Source organism: Diceros bicornis, chromosome 19 (assembly GCF_020826845.1).
Source record: "Diceros bicornis minor isolate mBicDic1 chromosome 19, mDicBic1.mat.cur, whole genome shotgun sequence".
Taxonomy (NCBI): Eukaryota; Metazoa; Chordata; class Mammalia; order Perissodactyla; family Rhinocerotidae; genus Diceros; species Diceros bicornis.
The window spans coordinates 18,009,857-18,027,001 of NC_080758.1; the positions used below are offsets into that span (position 1 = coordinate 18,009,857).

The 17,145-nt window shown below is 44.2% G+C and overlaps 1 protein-coding gene across 2 annotated transcripts in view; it reads left to right on the forward strand.

Moving 5' to 3' along the window:
- PTPRT (protein tyrosine phosphatase receptor type T) overlaps window positions 1–17,145 on the forward strand; it is a 1,006,475-nt gene that overhangs the window by 374,286 nt on the left and 615,044 nt on the right. For both annotated transcript variants that reach the window (XM_058562674.1, XM_058562675.1), the window contains exon 6: window positions 13,929–14,103. In XM_058562674.1, coding sequence (XP_058418657.1) covers window positions 13,929–14,103 — 175 coding nt within the window. The remainder of the gene's footprint in view (window positions 1–13,928; window positions 14,104–17,145) is intronic.

The following is a 17,145-nucleotide window of genomic DNA, read 5'->3' on the forward strand; positions in this document are numbered from 1 at the left end:
ACTTACTGGTGGGTCACAAGCAGAGCCTACAGCAGCATAGCCACCGACGGAATAAAGGAAACTTGTCATATATACAGTACAGTTCACAATGTCTACGAGATAAACAGAAACCAATTGCTCGGGAAAATTCTAGCTGTTGTTCACATGGGCCAGACAGGGATGGTTCCCAGGAGTCCTCCTAAAGAAAACAGTGTGTTGATGTAAGGAACGGCGTTCTCCACCACGGTTGTATTGAGGGCACACAAGTGAGTTCCATAGGCTTGTTTCGCATAATGACAGTCTATGTAAAAGCAATTTAGAGGCATGGCTGAAGACAGAAGGGGTGAGGTGGGCAATACGATATGGCAGAGGTCCCCACTCTCTGCTAACCCATCTCCATCCTGGGATACTTTAAATGTATCTGGTGATTGAATAGATTCAACAACTATTTTTTTCAAGGAAACCTCCCAAAACATAGTCTCCCTCATCTATATTACAGGAAATATTGGGAGGTATTTCCTGTAATATAGGCTTATGCTTATGCTTATGCTATGCTCTCTGGCAAATGCCTGCTTGGCTAGTTAAGTCCAGTTGTGTATTCAACAGTGTGGTTGGAAGTAGGTTAACATCTCTCTATGGAATATGAGGCGCCTGTCATGACATCTGCCACCAGGAGCCAGCTGCAGCCCTGACCCAAGACTGGCTAAGGCAGTGGTGGATTTCTCATAAAATATTGCTTTGTATCTGATTCAGTGCCTAGAGGAGCAGTCTACAGACTCGCCAAAGTTCTGTTCATGTAACTGGGCTGGGGCGACTTAGCCTGAGAATTTCCAAAGCAAGTGAAATAAGCACATCGTGACCAAGCGTCTCCACAAGACACCTACAGCAGGTCTAGCTTTCAACAATGCTACTTCTTGCTGTAGCTTCCAAGATAAGCTGAGGAATCACTAAGTCACCAAAGGTAGAAACTTTTTTATCCACTAGTTTTTAAGTCGGGGAAACAAAGACAGTGACTTTCTTTCCAGAATAGTATGTCAGTGGCCCTTCTTTCTGGCAATGGTTAGGGAGCAGGTGGTGGGCTCATAGTTTGAAATAAATCCCTATCACCTGTGTTGTAGAGAATGCTTGCCTTCCTTTCTATCGAGCGGGAATCTATAGCCTGCTTATCTGTAAGTGGTTTCAGATCATAAATTAATAAGTTAAAAAGGAAGACCAGCCCATACCCCTGTTTTACACCCTCCTGGAAACTTTATATGCTCTTTAGAAGACCCGGCCGGCTTTCATGGAATTACAGTGCAAATTCTACTTAAGAATCAATGGCTAGAACCTGTGCAGAAATGTGTAAACCTGAGCCTAGAACAATTCTAGTCCTTCGGGGAAAAGGCTGATAAAGGCCAATAAAAGTTATAAACAAGCTCATCTTGTTCTGGGTTGATTTCTCCTTCAGGTGAAGAGTATAATGCCATGGTCTATCATGGAAGGTTTATAGCTTCAGTCATAACTTGTTTATTTCTTATGTGATACACTGGCCCCAGGAATACAAACTTGTAATTTTTCAAGCAAGTAGATGGTGTGCAATCTGAGTCTAGTCTACAGTTTGGAGAGTCCTTTAAAAAAAGAAAAAAGAGAACAACATTCAGGGTCCAACCAGGTGGAACTGTACTGACAGAATTATCAGTGTAGCACAGTGAATGTATGTGGTTACATCTTTTCTGGAAGATAATTTGGCAATAGATATCTAAAACCTTAAATGTGCACATTCTTCCAAGAAGTAATTTTACTTATGGGCATTTACCTAAGAAAACAACCAGAGACAGGGAGAAAATTTATCTGCAAGTGTGTTCAACAGGATGAAAAACTGAAAACAACCTAAATGTCCAGCAAAAGGGACTGATTAAGTAAACGCTGGAATGGAGTCATTAAGAGTCAGGTTATAGAAGTATATTTAGTGACATTTTCACAATATGTGTTTAAGTGAAAAGAACAAGTTAAAAAACAATTAATACGTTCAATATATTACTTTTTAATCAAAAACAAACATATACATAATAAACACATTTATACTAACAAATATATACATATTTATATAAATACATATAACACTATACAACACATATCAAGACAATAATTGATTGTGATGGTAGATTATGTATGCTTTTTATTTTCATTTTTAATCTTTTCTGTTTCATACAAATACTCTAAAATGAATATAGGTAACTAATATAAATAGAAAAAAATACTACTAAAAAGGAGAAAAATGGTCACTTTTTCTAGATACAGAATATTCGAAGGATGGTAGGAAGCCTTGGCAGGGTGTTGGGGTAGCTAATTCCAACAGAAGCTGAAGCCCTGGCCCCCCACTGACAAGATGGGTAAAATTACCCTCAGGTTCCCCCAAACCCTCATCACCTCCATCAGACACTGTTCATCCAGGAAGAAGTGTAGAAATATTTTGTGTGCATCACCTGGTCTTTACGGAATACCATGGCTCATGGGGCCACATGCTTCCACTTCTCAAGGGCTCCAGAGCAGGCCCTGTCAGCCCCACTGCAGGGCTAATTTCCAGCCCTCCCTACAAAGGATTTGCTCTACTGGGGGTTTGTACAACAAGTACTGTTCAAAGAGTCTCAGAAATGAGCCATGTGTCCAAAGGCTCTGCACAGATCTCAGTAGGGGCAGCATATGTGTTTAGACAAATCGTGGGCATTGGACAGAGAGCAGACCCTAATCTGGCAGGAAAAGGCTCCTTCCCTGGGAGCGCATCAGCTCGACAGCAGCCACACCAGGGCTGAGGAGATAAGCAGACATGTCAGTTCTTACTGCGGCCAATTCTTCCAGTAAACCTATTTTCCAGGTCCCCAAAGGGCTACCGCTGGCTCCCAGGACTGTGAGTGTTCTGGAACCAGCTCCTCCTCCTCCTGTCTACATCTGTACCAGGTGTCTCTTCCACGTGGGACTTCTCTTGGAAACCTAGTGGCCACACCACAACTAAACAATAATGATAAATTAACGATAATACTCATAACAGCTAATGTTGATTGAGTGGTTACACATATGATGTATTTAATTCTCATAACCAGTCTTTCAGGTAGATGCTATTTTTAGCCCCATTTTATAATGAAGAGACTGAGCCTTAGAGGGGTCAATGAGTCAAACAGGTCAAAGTCCCACAGGGAGTGAGCAGTGTAGGCAGGATTTGAAGGTAGGTCTGTGTCATATTCTTAAGTTCTGGGTGTCTTTCCTTGCTCACCCTGTAGTCCTGTCACTTTGTGTCATCATGCCAGCATTTCCTTCTATACAGATGGCTTCCTATTAAAAAAATAAATTCATTTCTTTAGCACATATTTACACTTCTCTAATTTACACTGTACTAGATACTTAAATAGATTTGAATTTCTCAAATCTACAAGCAAAATCAATGAAATAAAAATACCCTTGCAATATTGGAAATTGCTCCCCTCTGGTTCCCTTTTTACTTCTCCCCTTCTTAGCCAAATTTCTTGAATGTGATGGCTTTATTCAGTTCCCGCTTCTTCCCAGAAATGACCCTTGTGAAGGTCACCAGTGTTCTCCTATTGCTAAAGCCAATGGTGCTTATTATTATTACATTGTTATTATTAGTCCTTATACTTGACTTTTCTTCAGCGATAGATGATGCTGACTGCTCTCTCCTTGAAAACCTTCCTGCCCTCTTGGTTCCATGAAATCATCTGTCCATGACTGGGAAGGGTCTGAGTTTTTACCCTATTTGCAAGCTAATGTGTTAGCCTGCTATTTCATAGATGCTGGCAGAAGATGTGAGTCTCCTGGGTCAGAGACAAAGGACGTCATTATTCACTGCACAGCAGGCAGCATGAGCTTCATGTTTGCAACAGTTTCCCTTGTCCCCCCTAAGTCCCATGGGGACGATGTGGGGGTGGATCCAGTAGGGTTTGTGTACATTGGGCCTGTGTCATAGATGAGGAACCCCGTGCTTAGGAAACCCCAATCTTTTATTAATAGCTTTATTGAGATGTAATTTGCAAGCTCTAAAGTTCAGTAAGTCTACAATTTCATGGTTTTTAGTGTATTTACAGTCTTGGAACCATCATCACATTTCCTTCTTTTCACCTGTAGATGCCCCAGATTAAAAAACACATCTTTACGGCAACCCAGGGGATGAAAATCTAGCTGGGCTTTGGATTTGCAGAAGGTTGCCTTCTCTCCAATTCATCTGCACCTGATGCATGGACCTCCTCCTCCCCCATCCTGTGCAGCTCATCTTTGAGGATCCTGGCCAACTCTGACCTGGAAATTTCCCCTCACACACTGATTCTTTCCTCCTTTACTTTCTGGTGCCTTTTCATCAGTGTCTTCCCTCAGCCCATCCTCAGTTTACGTGCTTCAGGATTGGATCCCAGCTCGTCCCGGCCCCAGCACGCAGGAGCTGGGAGGAAGAGTCGTGAGCAAGGCAGACCTGCTTCTGGACCTCACGGAATTTACCTCCTGGCAGCAGAGAGACATTAAGCAACTCATCACAGAGTTAAATATTTCATCACAGATGTGACCAGGCTACCAGAAGAAACAAAGGGTCTGCTGAGCAGGGAGTAGGGAGAGTGGGGAGGATTATGAGTATCAGAGAAGCGCCTTTGGAAGAAGCAGCCTTTGAACAGAGTTCTGAGAGGTGAACTGGATGTGGTCAAAGGGAGATGGTGCCACGCAGGGAGATGGCACGTGTTTGGGCCCTGGACCCCCTGCTCTTCCTCTCTCCTGAGGGCTTACAGCTCCCTGTGGGACTTATGCCAGGACACTCCTACCTCTGCAGGAACTCTTAACCCAGAAATCAACCCCAAATGAGCAGTCAGCCACGTGTGCAGTGGGCCCTTGGGAGGGCTTCAGCATGGCTAACCAAAAATGACTTATGTCCACTTCTATTTCTTTTAACTTTTAATAAAGAATAATCAAAAGCTATTCTTTAGAGACTTCCAAAAAGGTACAAATATGGTCTTAAGAAAAGGGGCTAGATTTTAGCAAGTTTCCAAATGTCATGCCGTTAAAGCTGTAGGACTAGAAGTGAAAAGAATATTCATTACAAATGAATTGTGGGAATCCCACCTAAATATTTTCTAGCCAGGAGATTTCTGGAACAATTAGAACAATTTTCAGCTGGAAATTCTGGGCCTTATTTTGCTTTATTATTATTATTATTTTTTAATGCTAGAAGCTCAAACTAGCACATGGAAGGCTTCCAGAACTGTGTATTAAAATATCTCCTGTAAAACAGGCATAATGTCTGTTGCACACAGTTCCCTCTTATTAAAGACAGTAATGTTTCCACTTCTGCCTACCATAAATCAATTGCAGGCCTGCATGCACTCTCTGAAATAATGACAGCCATTTTTGCAGGCTGTGTCTTATCTCTCTTTGCGAAGGGAATAATGTCATGACACAAGAGCAGATAGGATGGGGAACTGCAAAATGGCGAGGCTATTATAAATACCTTGATAGCTCATCGGGTAGTGTGAAAACAGCAGCCTCTCCGTGGCATCAGGTGCTTCTCTTGTTTTCCTCTGTAGGTTGTTCCCAAAGATAGTGAGGTCTTGCCTGGGGTGGAAGGATGCACGCGTGCCAGGGTCAGAAATATTAAAATGTGGGTATTCACAGCCCCTGCTCTTGCAAAGAGTATGTGCTCTCAAACCAAGCCGACTTATTCCACATAAAACAAAACAAGCCAAGGGAAGGTAGAATTCGATTTGTTTTAAAAGAGAGAGACAAGCAGATGAAATAGGAGAAAGAAAAAAGAGACATTTCAAAAAGAGCTAGTGCCATGATTAGAAAGACGTGAGTGTAAAATGGGATTAAGGAGTCCCACCGATTAGGCTATAAAATGCCTTTGTTTGGCTTAGAGCACGTGGGCCCCTGGATGAGTGAATTGAAAAAAGTTCACCCTCTGGGTAGATGCAGCCCTGTGGGCATATAGCTTGGCAAGCAGACAGAGCCTTTGGGCAAAGAAAACAGATAACCTTCCTCCAAGTGGTCTCAGTTAGCCCGCATTCAGGACTTGTGGCTTTGCCAATAAAGCATGGGTTGGATGTGGATGCCACTCCCCGGCCCATGGCTGGGCATCCTCAGTTCAGTGGCCAATTTCTCAGCCTCAGGAAGTGGCTTGGATTCAAGGAATATTTCCATTCGTGAGGAATTATTTAGCCCCTTGCTTTCCATTGAGGGACTTAAGATGACATTAGCCTTCAAGTCTTGGAGACTCAAGACAAGCCAGCAGCATGAGTGTCACTTGGGAACTTGTTAGAAATGCAAATTGTCTAGCCTTACCCTAGACCTACTGAATCACCCTGGAGGTGATTTAGATGCAGGCTCAACCTTTGAGAACCACTGCTTTAGCCTGATGGAGTTGGGTTAAGATAACCTCACCTGAGCCTAACAGCATGTCAGATATGCCGTCCGTTAAGAGTATATTTAGAGAGTTTGTTAGCCAGGAATGTAGGAAGATGCTTTGCCCCTCCTTACATAGACATTTCTGACTTAGAGACCCCTGAGGTTTCCAGAAAGCTAGGCAACTGGGCTTCTATCATAGCATTTCCCAAACTATTTTCTATGGAGCAGTCATTTCCTGCAAGATGGCATTTGATGTTCTTTGAACAAGCAAAGTAAGTTTCTGGAACACTGCGTGCTCTACCCTCCTCTCATAGAATCATATTGTAACTGTTCATTCTCGTATACCTGGTGGCAGCTGGGCAATGTGATTAAGGCCTCAGCCTCTGGAATCAGATCACCTGGGTCCAAATCCTAAGTCCCTCAGCAAAGTCATGTAAGAGTTTGCTATTCCTTATGTGATCCATGGGCCAGCTGCGTCGGTAATATCTGGGAGCTTGCTAGAAAGGAAGGATTTCAGGTCCCACCACAGACTCACTGGATCAGAATCTGCATATTTAAGGAGATCCCCAGGTGATTTGTATACACCTTGGTTTGAGAAGTACTATTCTAAGGCATGTTGCTTGTCTTGCCCCTGCCTGTTTCCTCATTTTTAAAATAGCAATATTGATAGGACCTATCTCATGCTTTATCATGCATCAGAATCACCTGGAGCGTTTGTTAAAACAGAAATGGGGTGGCTCCACTCCCAGAATTTCTGAATCATTAAATCTGGGGATGAGGGCGTGAGAATGTGCATCTCTAACAAGTTCCCAGGGGATGCTGATGCTGCTGGTCCAGGGACCACACTGTGAGAACCCCTGCTCTAGATCATTCTTAGAGCATTGCTCTTTCCACATCAGCCCTGGTTTTCTCCATGAAGTATGCTATTTCAATCCTCGACTTTATATTTATTTCCTATCTTTTTTGCTGTTTTGTTGGAATCCTAACCCAGTCTGTAAATTCCTCTGGGCAGAAATCATACTTTCCACACTCTCTCATTTTCTGTTTTGTTAAACAACAAGTACATTTCCAGTGTGATTAATAATAGAATAAGGAAAAGGGAGAAAACTCAGACGACCAGCCACAATAAACAGCATCCACAAATGGTATCAGTCCTGGAATCGTCTCTAAAATCTACATTTCTAACAAGTTCCCAGGTGATGCTGAGGCTGCTGTTCCGGGAACCACCTTTTGAGAGGCACTGTCATAGGGATTTTAAAAGGATTAAGTAAATTCTATCATGTAAGCCAGTTAACACAGTGCCTAGCACAGACTATGCACTTGAAAATGTTAGTTAATGTGGCTTTTACTTAATAAATGCTCAGACAAATCCCGTTAAGTTGAACAACATATTTATCAAACTCACTTAGTTATGGAACTCTTTATTCGTGGGAGATATATCGAATTTTCAGTGGAAACAGTGCGTTACTGCAGGGTGCTCGAGCTTTCCCATATTGCCAGTGTTTCACGGAGCTCAGTTCCCAGCACCCCCACACCCCGCCCTGCTTTTTTTTTTAACATAGATTCAGGAGCAGACTGCCAGCAAAGCTCAAGGCAGTGGCTCATGGGATTTCAGGAGACCCTATCTATAATGGAGGAAGCAGAGATAGGAAAGTGCTGGGTAGAGTAGATGTTATCAGTATCCTTGGTAGGGTGATTTATGAGCCAGTGCCCCCAACCCCAAGGCACTGTGTGTGTTGGCTGCTAAAAGCTCACAGCTCTCCTTTCCCAGAGAACTGCCCTCAGTCAGATGGGAACAGCCTATGACCAAGGACTGACTGACATGGGGTACAAGTGCTGGCTCCTTGCCTCAAGGTGGGATCGACTCTCGGGTCCACTTCGTGCTCCAGACCTCCCGTGGAATCAGACTGAAGCTGGACTCCAGTTTTGACCACATCCTGGCTCTGCTCCTTTCCTTGCCCTATTCTTCAACCCCTTTCTCCTGAGGGCACTCAATAAGTCACCGTGTCTCAGACTCTGCTTCCGGGGAGCCCAACCTCAGACACCATTATCAGTGCCCACTGGGAAGTTGATTCAATTGGTTCATAGACTCAGAGGGGCTAGAAGATGATTCTATTTTAGGACAATAGCCATAGGTCTGAAAGACTCGCCACAGAGGAAAGGAAGCGTGCCCTGAAATTTCAGAGGAAGGATATACTTATGTCTGAAAAATATTACAGGAGCCAGAAGAAAATTTTGGACAAGCCAGAGTGGTCATAAGGGTCTAAGTGTCTGACAGAATCTTCCCCGAGCTTCCATACGCATCATCCATGTCATGCTGCTCTCTGGCTTTTCCCGGGACTTTAACTTCCCCTCGCTGTCCTGCTCGTTTCCTAGCATCCTAGCAGTTGAGTCACTGTGCATTACAGGGCACCTGATGTCTTGCTGGGAAGATTTACTCTCCCACGGTGTGTCTGGGCTGAGGTCCACTTCATGCTCCTGGCATCCCTCCTGCGCCACCCCTCCCTCTGCCCATGCAAGCTACTCAGTTGCCTGTGGGCCTGGATTTCTGAGCCCATTCCTGCTCGATGAAACCTCCCCTTGTTTTCTTCCCTTGCATTTTCTCTTCTGCCTCTGTCTGGGGCTGAGACAGCGACTTACTGTGCTTCTTACTTATGCACTCTGTTTAAATCCCTTCACCATGTTGCACTGCATCCTGGCGTCTGAGCCTCTCACCATCCCTGGTCTTCGAGAATCCCTCCTGATTTCTGTTTCTGGGTTCCTGGGTTACTGCTTGATTGCCTTGACCTTCAGCACATGCTTGCCCTTCCGTCTGGGCTCGTCTCTTTGAACTTAACCTCCATTTCTCCTTGCCTGTGGTCCATCTCAGCACTATTTCCTATCATGACTCTGGGCCCTCCTGCTCATCCCTGTCCTGCTGTTGCCTGCTCCCAATATGACAAGTGTGATTATCAAAAGGCCTATTTTCCAGAGATTTTATAAGACAACCTGCAATTTCCTATCCTTCGATGGAAGAAAGCCTGGTGGTTCAAGAGCTAAACAGAAAAATGTGAATTGTTCAGGGGGATGTACTTAATCCTCTGGTTTTGCTGGAAGCTGACATCGTTAAGAAGAAAAATAAGTAATACTGGAGGTGACAACAAAATAAAATTTAAACTCAATGCGAAAAATGAACGTTTTGCACTTAATCAGCCCTTTGCTGTTTGTGTTAGTTTCTTATTGCTGATATAACAAATTCTGCAAACTTAGTGGCTTAAAACAACACAAATTTATTACCCTACGGTTGTGGAGATCAGAAGTCAGAAATGGATGTTACTGGGCTAAAATCAAGTTGTTGGCCAAATTGCATTCCTTTTGGAGGCTTGAGGGACAAATCCATTCCCTTACGTTTTCCAGCTTCTGGAGGCTGCCTGCCTTCCTTGGCTCGTGGCTCCTTCCTTCATCTTCAAGCCATCAATCACATCACTCAGACCTCTGCTTCTGTCACCACATCTTCTCTGACTCCAACCCCGCTGTCTCCCTCTCTTACATATAAGGACCCTGTGATTACGCTGGACCCACCTAGATAACCCTGGATCATCTCGTCATCTCAAGATCCTTAACTTAATCACATCTGCAAAGTCCCTTTTGCCATGAAAGGTGATGTACTCACAAGTTCCAAGGATTAGGATGTGGACTTCTTTGGGAGACCATTATCCTGCCTACCCCACTTTTCATGACTAATTTCATGGTTAATTTGGAGAGCTCTGCTAACACCAGAATATGCCACATGCTAAGTATTTTAGACGCCTTCTCATTTATTCATCACAATCACTCCATCAAGTGAGCACCAGTGTCAAAACCAATGTACACATGAGGAAACTGAAGCCGAGAGAAATTAAATCTCCTGCCCGAGGTTGCACAAATTTGCTTGCATTTGTCTTGTTATCTGTCCCTGTCCTGTCTTTCACTAGCTCCATCCCTGTCCTCTCACAAGTATCCTAAGTAACCTAAGCCTCCTGGGAGCTCACTTGTGACTGCGGGGCCACCAGCCCCATCCAGGAGAGGTTGCCTTGGATTTGGAAACAATCACAGATGAGGAGTTTTATACCAGGTTGGTTTATTTATTTTTTGTCTCATTATTTTTTCTGCCTGGCTTTTTTTTTTTATATTAGTTTACTTTTCTTTTTGGTGAGGAAGATCGGCCCTGAGCTAACATCGGCCAATCCTCCTCTTTTTGCTGAGGAAGACTGGCCCTGGGCTAACATCCATGCCCATCTTCCTCTACTTTATATGGGACGCCGCCACAGCATGGCTTGCCAAGCGGTGCGTCTGTGCGCGCCCGGGATCCAAACTGGCGAACCCCAGGCCGCTGCAGCGGAGCACGCGCACTTAACCGCTTGCGCCACTGGGCTGGCCCCGTGCCTGGTTTTTTATATACTTCTTCATCCTTAACATTCAATATTTTTCTGAACATGTACCACAATTATTTTGGTTTTCATAAATTTTATCAAGTAGATGGTGGGCCATTTCAATCTGAAGATTTAGGTCTTATTTTAATTTGAGAACATGACCTAATATATCTTGGGATATGATTTGTGATCCGTTGATATGAACGTGATCCATTCATTCAGCTCTCTTCCTTAGGACGCCAGTTACTTATCTGGTGGTTAGTTGTCTGGTCTCTGTTTTCTTCATCAATTTGTCTCTCTCTAGTTCCTTTTATCTTTGCTTCCTTTACTTTGTGGGTTAATTTTTCAAACCTGTCCCCCAGGTCGCTGATTTTCTGCAATGTTGATTCTGCTCTTCACCTCTGATGCCATTTGGAATTCTGCAAACGGCATTGCTTGTTTCCTGTAATTCGTCCCTGGGCTCGTCTGGGTTTACTTTCTTTCTTTGTACTTTTCTTTATCCACTCACCTCCTAGCCCAGGTTTTTTAGAGTTCATGTGTTGACATCACTCTTGGTCTCTCCTTTTTACCTCCTACATTTCTTGGCCGTTCAAAGCATTGGATGTCTGCAGAAAAGCCCTGTGTCTCATGAGCTGTCTGTTTGGTTGGGACATATGCATTTTTGCTTATTTCCCCCCACCTCCTATACAACATCCCTCCCTCCACCCTCTGTTTTTGCCCTTTTTTTTTTATCCTCAGTTAAGAAATTGGTAGCAAATAGGTAGATCCCGTTAACACCCATTACCCACTCTCCCACATTTGGGAACAAGGGTGCTGGAGGAGGTGAGTGATGAGGGAGTAGTTACCCCCACATCGGAGCAACACACATGCTGTTTTCAGGACAGGCTCTGAAGCTGGATGCTCTGCATTCAATCCTAGCTCTACCATTTCCAAGCTGTGCAGCCTTGGGCAGGCATTGTTGCTTCTCTGAGCTTCAGTTTCCTGATATATACAATGGACATAATAAGTGTGCCCACCTTATGGATTTTCGTGAGGAATTAACGAGAAGGCACGTAAAACACTTAGCCCATAATAGCGCTTAGTCACTATTAGCTTAAAAAAGAGAGAAAAGATGAAAGTGTTCATGATGTTATAAATAAATCAGGTTAGAAAATACCCACCCAAAGCCTCATCCCTCCCTTGTCCACATCCACCACAGTGGCCCTGAAGGGCCTTGCTCAGCAATGAGGAAGACGGCCTCCTTTTGGTGACCCCATCTCTTTGGAGGCCCTCCCAAATATTCAGCCAACTCTTCCTCAAATCAGGACACATTCCTGTCATTTGCCAAAATTTCCTCTACTTCCTCATTGCTCTGTTTGGGGAAAGGGAATTGTGTGTGGTGTCTGGTCAGTTCTCACAGTTTGATCAAGTTGTACCACCTCTTGCAAAACTGTATCAGGGTATGAGGCAGGTGGTTGGCAGTTTCAGCCCTAATGACCTCCCCCCTTCCATTCCCTTGTGTTCATTTTTGTTTGGTCATGTTGCTTAGTTTCTGGAGTGGGAACGGGTTATGACTACCTTTCATACTGTCATGGCTTTTAAAAAATACCATTTATTTTATTATTTTCAAGTATAGAAGCATTACATTTGAGGCAGAAAGTCTAGGGAATGCTAAAAAAGTCCAAAGAAGAAGAAAACCATCACCTGCATTCTCCCTGTCCAGTCTGGAGCAAGTCCGATGGAGGCCTTGATTACTCTGTGTTTCTTGGCTTCCTGCTCACTGCCCTCCCCTGCCGTCCCACCTCATCCACTTGGTACAGCTGAGCACCGTGGCTCTGCTCCCCTCCAGTGTCCCAGTCCCGACATATCACTGAGGGGGGCGATGAAAGATGATGTGGATGAAAGTAGGTCACGCATGTGGTGGAACTGTTTACTTTGTGCTGGAAGCGATGAAGATCGCATCTTGGGAAACTCGGGGGATGGGGAAACTAGTAAATCTCAAGATTTCCCTAAATCCAACTCGACAATTAAAACACTCAGTTTTTCTTTTGGAAAAAAAAAATTTTAATTAAGGTGGGAGGTGGGGGATAAGGTCTCAGTGAAAAGAATGCTTGGCTGGAAGTTGGAAATCCTGGATAAGAGACTTATTTGTTCTACGTATTTATTTAACCTCACTGACATTTGAATTCTTCTAAGAAGAGCAACAATAATACACACCCCAATCAAGCCTGTGAGGATTAAAAAGGAGGTTCAGGGTCTGGCACATAGTTGGTGTTTAATAGTCGCTCAAGCTGCATCCTCGTGTGTGTGTCTCACCAGCTATCACAACTTGCTACTGTGGAAAGATCTCATTCAAACTCAGAATATCACACCTAGGATTCATGATGGTAAAGACAAAAATGCTTGTGCATTCACCTTGATTTTAGAAATGTTTACCAAATCGAGAGGCTTCTGGGCACGGTGCTGGAGATGGAAAGAGCAAAGTCCTGCCCTCGGGAGCTCACAGTCTACAATGGGAAACACTTGTAGCAAAACTGCATGGGAAGTTTGCACCATACATAAGAGAGTGAATAGCTTCTAGAGGTGGTGTGACAAGTCAGGGGAACTTACTGGAGATGGTGATGAGCTGAACCTGGGTTTTTGAGGGAGAGGGAGTATCCCCGGGGAGACAGGAGATTCCAGGCAGAGGAAAGAGCACATGCCAAGGAGGAGAGGTGTTGAAAAGCCCCCATGCACACTCTACCCATGAGGACAGATTGGTCCCTGTGGGGGGCTCAGAGGCTGTGGGTGGGGTACCAAGGCACCAGCCATGGGGCTGGGGCCAGGCTGTTTATTACCACTTCATGGGCTGTGTTTTCATTAACCTCCCTGAGTCTGTCTTTGGGGAAACCCTGTGGGTTCTGCTTAAGAGATGAAGGAAAGTGGGAGGAAGGTTAAGGGGCTGAATGCCAACTCCAAATGCAGGCCAAGCAAGATGTTTAGAAGGGGGTTGTGCCCTCTCTTCTTACCACCGGGCATCCACCCTCTTGAATCAGCTCACTAGCAAAATGAATCAGATCACTTGCAAAAACCAGCCATAGAAACTCCTTCTTATGGAAAGTCATCGGCCCCAGGGGCGTGGGGACAAGTGGAGCCTCTGTGCTGGGGGTCACCCAGGAGTGTATGATGATAGGATTTCTCCTCTCCCTCCCTTCCTCTGTCCTGCAGCAATGGAACGGAAGGGACACAGCCCTCATGGTCACCCGCGTGGTCAACCACAGGCGCTTCTCGGCCACGGTCAGCGTAGCAGACACTGCCCAGAGGAGTGTGAGCAAGTACCGCTGCGTGATCCGCTCTGATGGTGGCTCTGGCGTGTCCAACTACGCTGAGCTGATCGTGAAAGGTGAGTGCCACCAGCCGTGCCTCTCCCCAGGTGGTTGATTTTATGGGGATCTCTTGGCCTCGTCCTTGGAAGGGTGGGAGGAGGTAAGGCACCTTTTCTCATCTGCTGCTCCTCCCCCCATTCAGTAGAATGAGACAATTGCCAATCCCCCACTCCTACACACACACCAAAAAAAAAAGAGAAGTTATTGTAAAATCCTGCAGTATTGCATTGTTATTCGAAATTGAATCTTTACATATAGGATCCATATGTGAAAGCCCGTGGGATATAGAACATAGCAGACATCTCCAAATTTGGCATTATTCTACATTTAAAGTTAGAATGAACCAATGTCCTTGTGTTTTGGTGGCATTCTATTGCAGTGTTCAGAGTACAATTGTTTCCGAGGGATTTTTTATTGAAAACTTGATATAATGACAATATTTTAGAAGGACTTTGGAAATAAATAATCCCCCACCCCACTGGCCTTGGTTCAATTCTTTTCAATTTTCTTGTTCTTGTTCACCTTGGATTTTGTTGACATGCTTTCCATTAAAATATGCATATCCCTTCCTTTTCTGCTTATTTCAAGGAGCTGGATATTCCGTTTATTTCTGAAAGGCTATATAATCTTTATTATAATGCTTAATGGTTGCATACTATTTCATCAAGTGAATCATCCTATTTTTTTAAATCTGCCTATTTGTAGTCATTTAGGTAATTCCAGGTGTTTTTGTTTTTGTTTTATCTTTCCTTTGTGCGGGCAACAATTAACACCTCAATGGAGTTCTTCAGAAGAGAACATTTTTATTCTGTTGAACCAGATTATTTCCTCAGATAAATTTCCTCAGGGTAGAGTTGGTAGGCCAAAGAATATGAGCATCTTTATGGATTTTTCTTTGTGTTGCAATATTGCTTTTGCAAAAAACAGTTTGACAGTTTACACTGGAAAACAGCAGCGTATGGATGTACTCATTTTCCAGCATTATGTTCACCGATTAAAATTTTAATATAGCATAATTTAGTGAATGAAATAATGAAGTTATTCATCTTATGCTAGCTGTAGACTGATGACCTATGTGTTTGAAGGTAAAAACATTGATCAACCCCCCAGAAGCCTCCTGAGTTGGTTTCCTTAGTCAAAGTATGGGTTGATATGAAATCCTTGATCTCTGTTTGCTGGCCCCCATGTAACTGGTAGCCTGGCGTGGACCAGACTAGGGGTTGCAGCCTGGAATTCTCTCTTCTGAGCTGTCCTTATTCTAGATGGATATTCACATGGCTGACCATTAGTTATCACTCAGGTCTCAGCTTGAATGTCACCTTGCCGTCTTCCTTGAGAGAATTTCCCTGGCCCCACATTCTGGTGGTTGCTTTCTATCACATAACCTTGTCTCTTTTTCTACATAGCACTCATGACACTTCAAAATTATTTTTTTTCTTTTATTTCTTTACTTGGTAATTTTGCATCTCCCTCTCTAGGATATAAGCTCTTTGAGAAGAGGGATATCTTCTACTTGGTTCATGGTTCACAGTTAAGTCCCTCGAGCTTAGCCGAGTGCCTGGCACAAATGCTGAGCACATTGAACCATTTGAAATCACCAGTGGTTGACTATTTTGACCTGCACAATCAGTCATTTTATAAGGCTCAACCTTAAAATATTTGTTAAATGATGGATGGGTGAATGAATTACTGGCCCCAGCAGGAATTCATGTCATCACCATAATGCCGTGAACACTTCAGCTGAATATCAACAAATTAGGCAGTCATGAACAAAACAACTAACAACAACAACAAAAAAATCATCTTTAAAATCGTTTACATTGAGTGCCATTAATATATAAAAGAAACCATCATTTTGATCACATTAGGCTCACATCTTCGCTTTTGCAGTGCCGTAAGATTGATTGGTATGACAAAGTGGCCTTTGCAGGCCTTTCAGGTGCTCAATGATTATGTAATTTCCTGAGCTGTCCCCTCTGGAATGCCCATTAGACCTCTTTTCTCACCCACACCGGAATGGAAGCCTCATGAGAGAATGCACTGTGCTTTCTCATGCTCTCCATGGTCTTGCCAGCACCTTGCATCTGCCTGGCACAAAGTTTGTGATGAAAGAATAGGGTGAACAACTATAGGAGCTAGTGTAGCATTCTGAGCTTTTCATATACCATCAAATGGAACCAGAAAATGCTAGGTCCATTCTTTCCTTATGTCCCCAGTTGTCGGAGAGGAAGTGTGGGAAGCCAAATCCCTTTGAAACAGAGGATCTGATTTTCATGGTGCAGCATCATTGCCTTTATTTGGAGGGGTGGCCAGGGTTTACTGGGGCAGTGATTTATCCTTTGCTAGTGTGTCCTGGGCCAGAGTTCAGCCTGGAGGCGGCAGTGCACAGTCAGGTTTGTCAATATGGTTCAGGAGCCACCGTAGCTCTGCCCCTCTCACCTGCAGCCCTCGCTGCTCCCTTTCAAGGGATGCGCTGGGTGGCCTCCTTCAGAGGTCTCCTTCACAGTGGGCGATGGCGGGTCGGCAGTCCCTCTAACCTGACCTTGTTTTATTACACCTTGATGAAATCCTTTAGGGCATATCACTGTTTGTAGTGCCCATTATTTCCCCTATGGCATTTTTTTTCCTTTTTACATTCAGTTGGTGGTGAGCTAGAAGCTGGGCCCCTGGAATGTAGAAGTCGCTTCACATACGTGATCTCATTTAGTCCTAATTGTGGCTCTGCACCTTGGTTTTACTTGAATTCATATTATAGCTGAGAGAAGAGCCGCAGCCGGGTTGAGAAACAGAGCGCCGTCCTAAGGGGCAGAGCCGGGGTGGAACCCGGGGCTGGCTCCTGCTGTTTCAGCCACACCTAGCGGCCTTGTTGGCACCTCGTATCACAATGTCGTGAACAGTGTTGAAAGGGTCCAGACAGCAGGCCATGTTCATGGCAGGAGTCCCCGGACCTGTCGCTAACTTGCCCTTTTAACTCATGTCCCTCCTCCCACCACTCCCCACCTCTCTGAAATGGAGTACTAATTTCCAGGTTCCCGAAGAAACGAATTTAACTCTTCCCT